General features: G+C 39.0%; 1 protein-coding gene across 46 annotated transcripts in view; it reads right to left on the bottom strand.

The window, feature by feature from the left end:
- The window catches only part of LOC101159771 (neurexin-1a), a 310,837-nt gene that overhangs the window by 150,353 nt on the left and 143,353 nt on the right, over positions 1–17,131 (bottom strand). For all 46 annotated transcript variants that reach the window (XM_078932242.1, XM_078932229.1, XM_078932238.1 and 43 more), the window contains one exon: positions 3,517–3,900. In XM_078932242.1, the coding sequence (XP_078788368.1) occupies positions 3,517–3,900 (384 nt within the window). The remainder of the gene's footprint in view (positions 1–3,516; positions 3,901–17,131) is intronic.

Below are 17,131 nucleotides of genomic sequence, written 5' to 3'. Positions count from 1 at the left end.
AAGCATGCTAGAAAATACATTAGACTTGTTCTAAAGATCCTGTTAAAACTTGAGTGTACTAATTTCAATTCTTGTCCTACAAAAGGACATTTTAGAAAAGTTACTAAAATGTTACTGTATGAAGAAAAGCCACCCAAAGATCAGAGACTTTAAGAAAAACTTAAACAAAGTGAGTTAAATGTCTTCTATTAGCTAAGACTCTTGAAAATCTTTGTTTCCAAGTTATTCCACTACTTGCATGTAATGTTTAAACAAATGTCAACTCACATCACTGTTTTAGCCACAATTCCCACATTTAATCTCATTTTCTATGCATCTGTGGAAATCCCCACCAGGCAAGGGACAATCAGTACTCTGCTATTTGTGATTCAAATTGCAGATATGCTGTCCACCATTCAATTTAAAACTAAGGAAAAACAGACAACCTTTTTTAGGCCATTCTGGAGTTTCATCTTGGCTTTTACTTTGGTTCAGTGGAAAACATATTTATACTCTAAAAAATTATGAATGAACCAAATGTAAATTCCGTGAAGACCTCAGGTATTTTACTGTTGTCCACAAAGCATTTCATAAACACCTAACACTATGGTACATGTTGAGCTCCATCTAAAGCCTTAAATGTACTCCTAAAGATTACATTTATTGAGTCCTAACCTTTATTTCTAAGGGGAAAGTATAGCTTTTAAAAGTCAAATTGTCTGCAATTTTGACTGTTTTCTCAAACAGCAGGAAGACAAGTGTGTTTGGTGTGTGCCACACAATATACGTTGAAGACATATTGCTTTACTTGCTTTATTCAAGCAGGTAAATGTAGTAAAACCTCTGTCTGAAAATGTTTGATATAATATAAATTCTCTTGGCATTGGAAAACAATAGGAAACATTTGCATATGCTGTAATCCACCTACTACACCATCTGGGTGGCTGCTTTAGCTTTACGCTGCAAGACTAATATTTAGGCTAATTAGCAAGTGAAGGAACAATGAAGTGGAAGACATTTGGGATGCAAGGGGGAAAATTGCTTTGTCTGCTTAATTAAAATGTCTCAAAATAGGACAAATAGCTCCATGGTTCTCTTCTAGAGCTCCACCTCTTGTTCCTTCCACTCCTCAACCTCCTCCTCTGCCATATGCAGTAGCTGTATTTTGCCACCGGGTGGTACACCATGCTTGGATAAGTGAGAGCAGGGGTAATTCTTTTGACAGCTTCTCAGCCTGCTGGTGCCTGCTTCATCCTACCAGCGCAGAGGCAATCTGGAACCATCAAAACAGCTGGCAGCTAGCCAGGGCCCATGCATACCACTACTCCCACTCACACTACTCCCAGTCCCACATTCAAGAGCAGAAACACACCAGAGAAGCAAAGACTGAGATGCTGCTGCACAGATGTTTTTTTTTTTTTTTTTTTAATTTCTCAAATGTAACGCATGACTTTGGAATTGCAATATAAAAACAATATGTGTACATCCAATTATCTTGGAAATAAAAACAATCTGCAGTCTGTCTGTAAGCAAGATTTTGTTAGTTTTTTGGGGGAAGTTTTTTTTTTTTAAAATTTCAGATGCAATATTAATTTTATGTGATACTGTACATTTTCTGAAGATCTGTTAAAAAAGTCAAAATTGCTTGTCTGAAAGACCAAATAACCCTTTAATCTTGGTTCTTTTTCTTTAAATGACAAAAACAGTTCTGCCAGTTTTTCAGACATGTTTTACCTCAGGGTAAAGTAGTGCAACGATTGCATAGTTTAAGCAATTTTAAACATTAAGGCTGTGATTCAAGAAAATACCTTCTTTTCACTTTGAGACAAAGTCCATATCTGCTTTCCATGAAAATAACTCAGGATTATAGGGTCAAAGGAAACCTGTTCCGGCTGAGAACTTTTTTTTTTGGTGCGTGGGAATGTCTTCTTCCTTTTCTTTCCTCTAGAGGAAACACATATAAGTTGTCTGCACCAACTCTGGTCATGAGTGACTGGTTTGATGAGGCAGACGGTTAGCAGAAGACAGCCAATTTACAGGCTAGAGCATTGTAGTCAGGATCACCAATGTCTCAGTGGTGAATCAGTCACCTGCCACTCAAGATACTCTGACATTTGTCTGACTTATCCTGACTTTCCTTGACTGCTAAGTTCCAAAGGCATACTTTCTTCCCTGCTTGTTTTTATTTTTGCACTACAGCATAAACATATGTATTTGCTTGTGGACAGAATATGTCAGCATCTTGTCTGTTTTCAAATAGTAGTTGGGAAAAACCAGGGTTTTCCTGTATAGTTTATCCAATAAAACTAAAGTGAGGAACATGCGGCTAGTGTTAAACCAAGATCCTTGGTAGTTCTTTCATTGAATTCAATGGTTTTCACATGCTGGTATTAATCAGTTGTACATTCAGAAGCTCATTGAATTTTAGCATGGTACTATGATAGAATGTTATCTGTGCAACAAGACTGAAAAATGTTGGTGTCATAAAAACGGAATTGAAAACAAGTGCAACTTGACGACTGAGTGTTCAGCCACAGATTAAGTTCAGGGGACAATAAAAGTCACAAACTTTCTGCAAAGTCACAAAAGACCTTGTAACTTTATCTAGTATTTGGATTTACTTAAAAAATGAGTAATGGCAGCATCATGGAGTCTAGTCTGTGCATTCTCTTTACAATGCAAAGTGTCAGATGCAGTGTTGTTAAGAATGCCGCCTTTGAAATCTAGATAAGGCCGTGTCAAACACCTGCTACATACATTTTGTGCATTTTACAGGTATGTAATTTCAGTTTCTCATGATAGATGCGTGATAAGTGTTTTTTGTGTTAGTCATTCATCGATGAGCGCAGATGTCCGTTGAGGGTTTCGGCCGATGGGACTTTACATTAATTCGGTTTTGAGCTTTTCAGAAATTTGGGTTGGTTGAAAATTACACAGTTTATGCGCATTTAACGTAGTTTATACACTATTACATAAATCTTATGCAACTGTGTGTGATTTTTGCGAGATGCATGTGCAAATTTGTGGCTTTCGTCAACCGTTCAATGTAAGACTAATAGACTTTTCACACATGTACCACCAATGTATAGCTTTTATAACACAAATGGTGCACATATCACGTTATAACAATGTCACTGACACACAAATGTTGGGCCAGATTTGGCTTTTACGTGGATTTATATGTTCTTTGCGTGGTTTATTCATACTTCGTGGTTTTAATGTGATACATTCGTGGAACATCTGTAAAAATTACATGTGAAAGACCACAACTTTTCTCACTCTTACCACATATATTCACGAATGACCAATTTTTATGCATCGTTGTATGACAGTTATAAACATGTTTCTGGAAGCAAACGTTTCTATTAACACACTCCTAAATCTTGTGGAAAGCCTTCCCAGAAAAGAGGAAGCCCACTAAGTTGGCAATGGTGAGTCTATGTCACAATAAACCCCATGGATTATGGACGGAAAGTAATTTAAGGTCAAGGAAAGGCAGAGAAGCAATGTTAGTGTAGGTCATAAAGCAACATTTACCTCTTTCACAAGAGCGACCCAGGTATCCAGTTCCAGAACAGTCACATACGTAGCGGTTCCAACCCTCTCTGCAGATTCCATTGTTTTGGCAGGGGTTGCTCAAGCACTGTTTAGAAGGCTCTTTGGAACAAGATGGTTTGACCCCTGTAGCCTTCTGGATCTCTGCTAGCCGTCGGACATCCTTACTTTGTCCATCAATAAATAAATCGCGGATGCAGCCCACGTAGCCATAGTTAAGTAGGGCAGTCCATACTTCTGTGGGGAACACCAGTCCCATTTTGTTTTCTGGCAGTCCACCAAGGTAGAGATTGTCATCCAAGTCCAAGATCTCACTTTCTCCCGGGGCTGTGTAAGCAGTACGTAGGGTATTGATAGAGATGGTACCTAAAAAGAAAAAAAAAATATAACAATGAGACGCTGTAGGGCAATTCACTGATTGGTTTTTTTATTTGTGTTGTAAAGCAGTTCATTAAATGCAGAAGGTTTAACACCAAATTTGGTGCTGGATGCTAATAAGCATTACTAGGCTGTGGATAACATATTAAAAAAAAAAAATTTTGCAAAAATAAGTTAATACATAAAACATTGAATAAGTTTGTCAAGATTCATCTAATTGAAAATAATTTTCTTAAACACAAACTGAATAATGACCGTTGATAAAACACATTATTTACAGGACACACACTCGATTAAGGGACCACTCTATTTTCTCTGTGTTGAATGGGTTTCCAAAAAAAATACTTAAAAGAAATGCAAAGTGAGCTACAGTTTGCTACCATCAGCAAATCAGTGTTACTTTCCACCTTGTCCCTCCTCCTGTTTGTCTCTCCAACACATAAACCTACGTTGAGGGTTTGTGTGTTTTCCCTCTATGATTTATCACTCGCATTCAGGTTTAATTCTCGATCTGGAGCACGGTAAACAACGGCGGACATGACTGGACTGTAAAGATGTGAAAAAAGGAAAGCCTTACTGTGGGACTCAGACTGGGTGATTAATTTGTATATAGATCTGTTACTTTCACTGCAGAAGCCATTGTGGACTTTAATTAATGGCGGCTGCCTCCACTGCCCACATCCCTGTCCAGTAATCTATATACCATGCTGCTGAGGACAGCAAAGCCAACAGTCTGCTGAGAGTGGCAAAGAAATGGTAAGGTAAGCATGCTAAAAACAAACTTATGTTATGATTTAGATTTTATTAGAGTCAGATGGATGATACATATGAAAGGAGTCATTAGTCATCTTCCTTAAGGTTTACAGGAAGAAACTTTTTTTTTTTAAAGCACTTTTATTTTTTAATTGCTTGTGTAGTCAGTTTGTAAGTAGAAGGCTTAGTCACACATTCCTTTTCAGGAGAGTTACAAGCATACTTTATGGAGAAATTAAATATTAAATGAGGCCTTTCACATTCCATTAAAGCTTTTTGGAATGGACAATTTAACACATTAATACTTTTTTCAATGAATGAATCCCATTTTTTTTGGTGCCAATTCAGTTGTTTACATAAATAATTTACCAATATTCAAAACAGAAAAAAACCCTCAAAAGCAAATGACAGCCTCAGTAGCTTTTGCTACTATATATATATATATATATATATATATATATATATATATATATATATATATATATATATATATATATATACACACACGTATATACAGTACATGTGTGTGTTCCATGTAGTTGAGTCAGCGTTCTTGCAAAAGTAAAGTACTTGAGTGAGACAGGTAAGGACCAAGCGTGCAATCATTAACCTGGTGCACAGTAATATGTTCTGGTTTTCTTCTCAGGGTCTTGGCCCCAGGCATCTGTTCCAGCATTTTCTTCCTACCACCCACCACCCCACTCCCACCACCACTGCTCTGTTGGGGAATTGCATGCTTGACATTGGCCACTCTTCACAGAGCCTGAAAAGCTCCCTTCAGGTTCAACTTCACAAGCTCAAGTTCATTAGTAAGAAGTGTTTATTGGACTTGAGCTATAGATCCCCTTTGTGGGATAAATATAAATATCTATTCTATTCTATGTTTAAACTTAAAATAACCATTTAATAGCAGCTCTCAATCCACACTGAAAGTCTGATCACCAAACCTTTTTAGATATTCTAAGTCTTACTGGAGACATGACAGTTAAACATACAGTCTGTGTAAAGTGAGGCTAGTAAGAGACAGTGGCGGGCTGTTATCATGTCTGGGGCATCTGCTGACAGCGCTTTGCTCACTTGTCAAAGTCCTGTAAGGAAGTTAGTAAAAACAGTCAAACTTTGTTAAGTCAAAATGAAGAACACAATCCTACGGGGACAGGATTCATTTTCATGCTTGCAGCTTGGGAAAAGTAACACATACACATGCTGCAGGAGTCCCTATGCTTGAATCACTTTCATAGTCACAAGGGGAATGCAATGGTCTTTGCAAAAGCTACTGAGCATAAAAGAGATGAGTGAATACAGATAAACATAGCAGGAGTTAAATTGAGAAAGAAGTCCATGATGACAAATAAAAGAACAGATGATAAAAAGGCACTGCGTTCCCTGAAAGTACAGCATATTAATAATGAAGAAAAAAGACCAATCACTTGGATAAGACATTAGTTTCAATATGTGAAGGTTTGAAAACAGGTTTTAAGAGCTTCCATTTCTTTTTCCAAGGTTTGACCCACAAGATGTATTCTTCTATCAGACCTGAACACTGGAGTCCAAATGACAGCTCAGATCTCTCTCACATTTTCTGCATCAGCAACCCAGCTCAACTTGGCAAGAGGTCCCCTAACCCCACTCACACATTCCCAAAACATGTTAGACAGGGGATTACTGCAATCCAGTTAGGGCGATACAGCCAAATCTCTCTATGTGATTGGATTCTCTGTTGAGGGAGAAGCCTGTAAGTTGGCTGTGAGTTTGGGAATGGGTTATCTACATATTTATGTGTGATCACTTGTTTGTGTTTGAAGCCGCAGAGCGCATGCTTCTGTAGTAATGTCCGCGAAATCTCCCTGATGAGTGACCTGCAGCACTCCAAGCCTAGTAACCACCACTTAAAGGCAGAATGTCTGCTAACATCTCCAATGCATTGAGGCCAGCCTGCTTCCCAAAGGAAGAGCCAACGAAACTAAATAGGCCAATAGGCCCATTGCCACAGCTGCAGGAAGTGTTGCACATGGAGAACAGGGCTGTGGGTAATTATGTCTGGCTGTTTCGTTGCATTTTTGTGATGCGCTCGCTGATATGTATTAATAACATGTTCAATATTCGCTCACAAAACCATATGCTTCCTAAATCATACACAATTGTTGTGTTTTTAATGACTTCAAACAGTGTACTGACAAGCTAGGTTGAATGCAGGACTAAGACAGTTAATTTCTCCATTGAGACCCACTCTATGAAAATTGTGTTTTTGGTGTTTTTAACATGTTCTTGTGGCATTTTTCTTAAATTAAGGACATAAATGAAAACAATTAAGCTTAAAATTGCATTTCAGAGCAACTTGGGTAGACCACAAGTTCCCTGCTCCATCTGATGCATCCACTTGTAGAAAACTATCTATCTCGGTTTTCCTGGTTTGACCTGACATCTGACTCAAAACTGTACCGCTGATAGTTCCAATATTGGAGGCCTTTTATTTTTTCTTGCACCGGTAATGTAATTTTGGGGGTGTGAGGTGCTGTAAGTTGGCTGGAGAGCAAAACAGAGAGCTCTCAGTGACAGGGAGGGAAGGGGGTGCAGGGTTGCCTTACGCCAACAGTGCCACACACTACTCAGACGCAAATTTCTAATTTACTCCTGCTGCTCTGCAGAAACTATGTCCTAGAAACGTCACAGTTGCTTTTTTGTTTTTGCAAAAAAATGACAATCATAATAAAATGACCACTAGGAACACTTTTAAAATAGATTCAAAGATGATCAAAGTGGGTCTTTTAAGTAAGACTGATTACATATACATCTGAGCAGATACAATAGAATTGGTATGATTAGTGTTATCCACGATATTGAAACACAATAAAAATAAACATGTAAAGAAACTGTAAAAACTCAATTTCACCCATTCAGAATGTTGTGAATAAATCAGTTTATGTTACAGACAAAAATGCATGTAGATTTAAATGTGCTCATTTAAATATCAAGATGGCAATTTTTTAATATGGAGATCTAGGTTAATCTAAAGAAATTGGCAAAAATGAAGAAACCCTTGTAGTTTAAGGCTACCTTTTAATGTACACACTGATTAGAAGACACTATTGCTGTTGCTACAGTATTTTAACTATTTAGTTGCCCCTGTCACGTTGGAATTCAGACACCTTTTGAGTCCCTTATCCACTTCAGTACTTAGTTCTAATGCCTTACACTTGAGGAAAGGAGGAAAAGTTACTCCAAAATGTCATTAGTGCACAGCTTAGTACAGCACTGTGCAGTAACTGTCTTGGTCCTGGGAGAGCACCCCCTCCTGTTTCCATGGAAACCCAGAAAGGGTAGACTGAGAGAACAGTGAGCAGAGATAGCTTAAGGTTGCATGCGCAAGTGTTCAAGAAAGCCGGTTTGTGTGGGTGGATAATAATTGGGTCCTAGATTGATAATGAGTTCAATATAATTTAGTAAGTTCTTTCTGTAATTTGATGCACAATAAATTAGGGCTGGGTAGTACAGTGACCAATTATGATCTAATTAAAAGAGATACTATTCATTAAAAGATGTGAAATTATGAAATATTAACTCTATGTAACTATTGTTTTCCATACAAAGGCTTACGTTGGTTTGATGGTTTATAGCAACAGTGATAAATTGGTATGAGAAAAAAAAGGTCTCTAACTACATTATTTTGCTCTAACAACTTTTCAACTTTTGGTCTGGTTTGTTTGATGCAGACCAATAATTAGTTCCTTCTAGATAAGGAGTGATATTTGATTCACAATCGCATGGATCATTCTCCAGCATGATTTGTATAATTGAGAAGCTACTTACTGCATTAGGTAGTTAAATTACTCATATTTAAACCTTAAACTTTTAAACCTTAATTCAAGAAATCTCTAACAACCATCAATGCCAAATTAAAGTAGACATTCAATATTCCTCTTTAGTTGCTGCTCTAATGCCACTTAAACTTACATCATTTTGTTCATTATTAGGGCCCGAGCACGGAGTGCAAGGACCCTATTGTATCTGTTAGGTTTATTATTAGGGCCCGAGCACGGAGTGCAAGGACCCTATTGTATCTGTTAGGTTTATTAGGGCCCGAGCACGGAGTGCAAGGACCCTATTGTATCTGTTAGGTTTATTAGGGCCCGAGCACGGAGTGCAAGGACCCTATTGTATCTGTTAGGTTTATTATTATTATTATTAGGGCCCGAGCACGTAGTGCAAGGACCCTATTGTATTTACTCGGATTATTAGGGCCCGAGCACGGAGTGCAAGGACCCTATTGTATCTGTTAGGTTTATTATTAGGGCCCGAGCACGGAGTGCAAGGACCCTATTGTAATTCGAATGTTTATTATTATTATTATTATTAGGGCCCGAGCACGGAGTGCAAGGACCCTATTGTAATTCGAATGTTTATTATTATTATTATTATTATTATTATTCTACCGGAAGAGTCGCCTTTTTGAGGCCTTTAACATACCCCAAAACTCACCAAATTTGGCACACACATCAGGAGTCGCGAAAAATTTCGTATTTTATAGGAGATTGGCATGGGCGCACAAAAACGGCTCGATAGCGCCACCTACAGTGACTTTTGTCCCGACGCCCCGCATACGCTTTAACGTACAAGCTTGAATTTTACAGGGCATGTTCTTCAGATGGAGACCTACAAAAAAGTCTGAAAGGACCCACCTGTCACTCGCACAGGAAGTCTGATATATTGAGGTCAATATGTCATTTTTGCTTCATTTTGGACATTTGCAGGCCTAGCTCTAGAACGAACTCCTCCTAGAGATTTTGGAGTAATGACTCCAAACTTTGGTTTTGTAAACTAGACACATGTCCGATGTTAAATTGCGAAGCTTTTAAGTTTTTACGGATGTTTGTGACCGTGGCGGCGCGTCGAAAATGGAGGTCATATTGAAAACACGCCATGAAAAGAAAAATGGCCATTACTCAGCCATGCAAAATCCAATCTGATCCAAAATTGATATGCATGATTGTAGTCTGACTCTGAACACATCAGAAGTGGAAAAATCCAGAACAGGTGTAGCGCCACCTGCTGGCAAAAGGAAATGACATGTTTTACTTGGAGCATCACTGCTCCGAGTAGGATGAGCCGACACACCTCAAAATGATGTCCACCTGTTGAAAAGCCATTGAAGTTTACTCTGATAAAAAGCCATAACTTTCAATGCGGGGGTGTGGTCATGACAGAGCGGCGAAGTTGGGCGTCTCGCCATGCACACAAAAGTTGCTCTCACGTGCACATTCCTTGTCCAATCTCACTGAAATTCAATAGAGGTGATGAGGCTTCCATTCTGAACCCATGGATATGACAATCTTGGACGAGCTCCATAGCGCCACCTAGATATTGACAAATACATTTTATGTCACATTCTGACCTATCTTTTCTCTTTGCTTTGTCCGACATTCATAAAATTACAACAGGAGATACTCATAAGGGTCTTCTCTCATCGTCTAAAGTTTCATGGGTGTACACCTGACGGTGCCTGCGCAAGCCACCACCAAACAGGAAGTGGTTGATTGCGTTGCAGTCAGATAATTAAAAATTCATAAAAAATCAGCCGTTTGTATCACGAGGCTGAGATTTCAGAATGAGATGCCTCATAAATATCTCCAACTTAGATATACAGCACTTGCATGGGTGAACAAAAACGGCTCAATAGCGCCACCTACCATGTTCGTTTTTGAGAGCCCCGCCATGTTCTTTAACATACAAGCTTGATTTTTACAGGACATGTTCATCAGATGAAAACCTACAAAAAAGTCTCTTGGTACCAAGCTGTCAGTTGCACAGGAAGTCTGCTATATTGGTGTCAATATGTCATTTTTGGTGTATTTTGGTCATTTGCAAGCCTCGTTCTAGAACGAACTCCTCCTAGAGATTTTTGAACAATGACTCCAAACTTTGGTTTTGTAAACTAAACACATGTCCAATATTAAATTGCGAAGCTTTTACGTTTTTACGGTTGTTTGTGACCGTGGCGGCGCGTCAAAATTTGAGGTCGTTTCGAAATCACGCCATGAAAAGAAAAATGGCCATTACTCAGCCATAAATAATCTAATCTGATCCAAATTTGTTGTGCATGATTGTAGTCTGACTTTGAACACATCTGCAGTCGAAAAATCCGAAACAGGTGTAGCGCCACCTGTTGGCAACAGGAAATGACATGTTTTACTTGGAGCATCACTGCTCCAAGTAGGATGAGCCGACACACCTCAAAATGACGTCCACCTGTTGAAAAACCATTGAAGTTTACTCTGATAAAAAGCCATAACTTTCAATGCAGGTGTGTGGTCTTGACAGAGCGGCAAAGTTGGGCGTCTCGCCATGCAGACAAATGTTGCTCTCATGTGCACATTCCTTGTCCAATCTCACTGAATTTCAATGGATATGATGAAGCTTCCATTCTGAACCCATGGATATGACAACTTTGGACGAGCTCTATAGCGCCACCTAGTTATTGCATGGGGCACATTCTGCCCTGTATTTTCTATGTGCTTTTTCCGATGTGCATGAAATTAAAACTGGAGATACTCAGAAGGCTCTTCTCTCATCATCTCAAGTTTCATGGCTGCACATCTGACGGTGCCTGCGTAAGGCACTGCCAAACAGGAAGTGGTCGATTCCGTTGCAGTCATATAATCAAGCTTTATAGGAAATCAGCCGTTTGTCTCAGGAAGCTGAGATTTCAGAATTAGATGCGTCTTACAAAGCTCCACGTTTGAAAAGCAGAACTATACGTACGAGAAACATTTAACCACCTTAATCACCCTATTGTGCTAAAAGCAAATTTTGGGACATTTTGACTCAAGCAAATATTTTTATCATAACTTCTGTTTAGTTTATCAGCACCAAAATAAAAAATATTTACATTTATAAAATGAACTGGTCAACTCTAGGATTTTATTTATTCAATCTTACATCCTCAAGCTTTTCATCAGTCTCCCCTGCTGCAGGAGTGGTGTTAGCCCTCCCCCCCCCCCCCAACCCCCGGCTGTGTGCTCACATGTAAATTAGCCAGGAGTGGCAGACAGAAAGTAGAACAGTTAGAAAGCCTAGTTCAACCCTAAAATACAGCATTTTCCTTTGTTTTGTTTGTCTTTTATACATCCTTAGCACTAATCATTGCTTTTTTATTCATCCAAAATACAATTAACTTTATATTTTATCTTTTTTTTTTTTTTTTACAAACAAAACATATGAATGTGCTCCAAAACAAAACCCAGCCTCAGTACACTCCTACAGATGTAACATCAGACAGTAAATGTCTCTTTTATGCTTTTTTTAATCAATGCTGCAACTTCTTTTCATTTCCTTTCAATACATCCAATAAAATTAAACTACAATGACAACAAACACAACATATAGCAAATGTCTCTAAGAAGATTGTGTATATACAATATGTACCACCTTTAAACACCAAATAAATAACAAATCTTTCTAATAAAATCACAAAAAATGGAACACAAAATGTAAAACCCAAATTAGAAATTGCAATTTTAAAAAGATACATTTTTCAGCAGCTTTTCAAAATCAATCACATATTTTACTCTTCTGTGGATGAAACAAAGAAGTCCAGAATAATGTAGCCACTTCTCCAAAGTCTCTGTCACCTTCAGTTTTAAACAAAGTCTGTGAAAATCCATTATACATTGGTCACATGTATTCAGAGACCTGCTAAAAGTGCACAATTGTAAAAGCTCTTTTATATAGACAACTGTTTGTTTGCTTAGAGCTCTAAATATAAAAAAATGCTTTTCTATCACCTAGACACAGGTGGAGAACCACATCAACTGGATTAGTAACAGGGAAACATGTTTAGGTTTAAACTTACATCAATAGACAACATGAAGCTGTTCATCACATTTTTGACCTAAACATGTAAACACATCCTTGGCTCTGCGGTTAGGAAATGGTAATTGGGAATCTCTTCATACCAGGAGCCAGCCTGAACATTGGAACATCACCACAGTGCCCATCCAGACTGGGACAGCAACGGGGTCCACTTCACAGCCGTGAGGCTGCTGTGTTTAACTCCAGCTGTCCCAGCAAGGGAGACAACTGCAGCAACATCCACTGACCAAGCTGGAAAGCCCTGGCAGAAAAGATCCCCACAAGAAAAACACTGGCTCAGGCAGGCTGGTCAATAAAAAAATATAGTTTTGCCAATGTCTGCCAGCTCGCAGATCAAGTGGTTTAGTTTTCCAGTAATGTCAGTCAAGAATACAAGTTCAGATTCACCATATTCATATTCACCATATTCAGCAGATATCTCCACCAATAGCACCTTAAAAATCCTGTTCTGTTTTGCTTTGCAGCTGAGGTTTTTTTTATGATTTTCACAATAGGAATCATTATGTGTCCAGAGCCAATCACTTCTGCACATAAGGCCTACTGGTGAATGACCCAGCAGTAATGCAGACATTTTGGAAAGTCTGCGTCAGCTTTACAGCTTACAGTGAGTGATGAAACCTGTCTGCAGTCACTGCTACTGGCTTTTCTAATGGTACCTTTTTCTGCACAAAAACTCCTTCACCGTGTTATACATTTCAACTCCTCTTGTAGTTGTCTGTTAGGGCAGATGTGTCAGGAGTTCTTCTCTTGTGGAAACCAAAAGCTATGCTGTACTGTTGCCGTCCACAGACTCATCACACTGGACGTTAACCACCTGCACTTTGCAAGATCCCGGTCCAGCTAATTGGCCAAGTTATCAGACATAGCTGACACTCATCTAGACATTGTAGTGGAAATTGAATGAGTTCTATTGTTCTCATTCTTAGGAACAGTGATAGCAATTATCATCATTGCTTGTTTCTTAATCTGATAAAAACCTTCTTCTACTTGATGAGAAATTGAGCAGGTCTAAACGAGGCTTAGATTTAAGAATTTTTTTCATGCTATATGCATAAGTCTTTGTCCTTTAAGGAAACAGATTACAGTCCCCCCCCCCCCCCCCCCCCCACAGGCTGCTGTCATATTAACATTATCTTGGAGCTCCAGAATGGACAAGAAAAAACAACGAGAATGGCTCGAGCAGGGCGTTGCTCACGGGGCGGTCGCTCGTGCCAGGCGGTGGCACGTGCTCGGGCCCGCTAAATGCTACTTGTAGCTTTAATTATTATTATTCTACCGGAAGAGTCGCCTTTTTGAGGCCTTTAACATACCCCAAAACTCACCAAATTTGGCACACACATCAGGAGTCGCGAAAAATTTCGTATTTTATAGGAGATTGGCATGGGCGCACAAAAACGGCTCGATAGCGCCACCTACAGTGACTTTTGTCCCGACGCCCCGCATACGCTTTAACGTACAAGCTTGAATTTTACAGGGCATGTTCTTCAGATGGAGACCTACAAAAAAGTCTGAAAGGACCCACCTGTCACTCGCACAGGAAGTCTGATATATTGAGGTCAATATGTCATTTTTGCTTCATTTTGGACATTTGCAGGCCTAGCTCTAGAACGAACTCCTCCTAGAGATTTTGGAGTAATGACTCCAAACTTTGGTTTTGTAAACTAGACACATGTCCGATGTTAAATTGCGAAGCTTTTAAGTTTTTACGGATGTTTGTGACCGTGGCGGCGCGTCGAAAATGGAGGTCATATTGAAAACACGCCATGAAAAGAAAAATGGCCATTACTCAGCCATGCAAAATCCAATCTGATCCAAAATTGATATGCATGATTGTAGTCTGACTCTGAACACATCAGAAGTGGAAAAATCCAGAACAGGTGTAGCGCCACCTGCTGGCAAAAGGAAATGACATGTTTTACTTGGAGCATCACTGCTCCGAGTAGGATGAGCCGACACACCTCAAAATGATGTCCACCTGTTGAAAAGCCATTGAAGTTTACTCTGATAAAAAGCCATAACTTTCAATGCGGGGGTGTGGTCATGACAGAGCGGCGAAGTTGGGCGTCTCGCCATGCACACAAAAGTTGCTCTCACGTGCACATTCCTTGTCCAATCTCACTGAAATTCAATAGAGGTGATGAGGCTTCCATTCTGAACCCATGGATATGACAATCTTGGACGAGCTCCATAGCGCCACCTAGATATTGACAAATACATTTTATGTCACATTCTGACCTATCTTTTCTCTTTGCTTTGTCCGACATTCATAAAATTACAACAGGAGATACTCATAAGGGTCTTCTCTCATCGTCTAAAGTTTCATGGGTGTACACCTGACGGTGCCTGCGCAAGCCACCACCAAACAGGAAGTGGTTGATTGCGTTGCAGTCAGATAATTAAAAATTCATAAAAAATCAGCCGTTTGTATCACGAGGCTGAGATTTCAGAATGAGATGCCTCATAAATATCTCCAACTTAGATATACAGCACTTGCATGGGTGAACAAAAACGGCTCAATAGCGCCACCTACCATGTTCGTTTTTGAGAGCCCCGCCATGTTCTTTAACATACAAGCTTGATTTTTACAGGACATGTTCATCAGATGAAAACCTACAAAAAAGTCTCTTGGTACCAAGCTGTCAGTTGCACAGGAAGTCTGCTATATTGGTGTCAATATGTCATTTTTGGTGTATTTTGGTCATTTGCAAGCCTCGTTCTAGAACGAACTCCTCCTAGAGATTTTTGAACAATGACTCCAAACTTTGGTTTTGTAAACTAAACACATGTCCAATATTAAATTGCGAAGCTTTTACGTTTTTACGGTTGTTTGTGACCGTGGCGGCGCGTCAAAATTTGAGGTCGTTTCGAAATCACGCCATGAAAAGAAAAATGGCCATTACTCAGCCATAAATAATCTAATCTGATCCAAATTTGTTGTGCATGATTGTAGTCTGACTTTGAACACATCTGCAGTCGAAAAATCCGAAACAGGTGTAGCGCCACCTGTTGGCAACAGGAAATGACATGTTTTACTTGGAGCATCACTGCTCCAAGTAGGATGAGCCGACACACCTCAAAATGACGTCCACCTGTTGAAAAACCATTGAAGTTTACTCTGATAAAAAGCCATAACTTTCAATGCAGGTGTGTGGTCTTGACAGAGCGGCAAAGTTGGGCGTCTCGCCATGCAGACAAATGTTGCTCTCATGTGCACATTCCTTGTCCAATCTCACTGAATTTCAATGGATATGATGAAGCTTCCATTCTGAACCCATGGATATGACAACTTTGGACGAGCTCTATAGCGCCACCTAGTTATTGCATGGGGCACATTCTGCCCTGTATTTTCTATGTGCTTTTTCCGATGTGCATGAAATTAAAACTGGAGATACTCAGAAGGCTCTTCTCTCATCATCTCAAGTTTCATGGCTGCACATCTGACGGTGCCTGCGTAAGGCACTGCCAAACAGGAAGTGGTCGATTCCGTTGCAGTCATATAATCAAGCTTTATAGGAAATCAGCCGTTTGTCTCAGGAAGCTGAGATTTCAGAATTAGATGCGTCTTACAAAGCTCCACGTTTGAAAAGCAGAACTATACGTACGAGAAACATTTAACCACCTTAATCACCCTATTGTGCTAAAAGCAAATTTTGGGACATTTTGACTCAAGCAAATATTTTTATCATAACTTCTGTTTAGTTTATCAGCACCAAAATAAAAAATATTTACATTTATAAAATGAACTGGTCAACTCTAGGATTTTATTTATTCAATCTTACATCCTCAAGCTTTTCATCAGTCTCCCCTGCTGCAGGAGTGGTGTTAGCCCTCCCCCCCCCCCCCAACCCCCGGCTGTGTGCTCACATGTAAATTAGCCAGGAGTGGCAGACAGAAAGTAGAACAGTTAGAAAGCCTAGTTCAACCCTAAAATACAGCATTTTCCTTTGTTTTGTTTGTCTTTTATACATCCTTAGCACTAATCATTGCTTTTTTATTCATCCAAAATACAATTAACTTTATATTTTATCTTTTTTTTTTTTTTTTACAAACAAAACATATGAATGTGCTCCAAAACAAAACCCAGCCTCAGTACACTCCTACAGATGTAACATCAGACAGTAAATGTCTCTTTTATGCTTTTTTTAATCAATGCTGCAACTTCTTTTCATTTCCTTTCAATACATCCAATAAAATTAAACTACAATGACAACAAACACAACATATAGCAAATGTCTCTAAGAAGATTGTGTATATACAATATGTACCACCTTTAAACACCAAATAAATAACAAATCTTTCTAATAAAATCACAAAAAATGGAACACAAAATGTAAAACCCAAATTAGAAATTGCAATTTTAAAAAGATACATTTTTCAGCAGCTTTTCAAAATCAATCACATATTTTACTCTTCTGTGGATGAAACAAAGAAGTCCAGAATAATGTAGCCACTTCTCCAAAGTCTCTGTCACCTTCAGTTTTAAACAAAGTCTGTGAAAATCCATTATACATTGGTCACATGTATTCAGAGACCTGCTAAAAGTGCACAATTGTAAAAGCTCTTTTATATAGACAACTGTTTGTTTGCTTAGAGCTCT

Source organism: Oryzias latipes, chromosome 15 (genome assembly GCF_053564925.1).
Source record: "Oryzias latipes strain Hd-rR chromosome 15, Olatipes_Hd-rR_3.1".
Lineage (NCBI taxonomy): Eukaryota > Metazoa > Chordata > Actinopteri > Beloniformes > Adrianichthyidae > Oryzias > Oryzias latipes.
The sequence above is the reverse complement of the archived record's forward strand: the minus strand, read 5'-3'. Positions and strand labels throughout refer to the sequence as shown.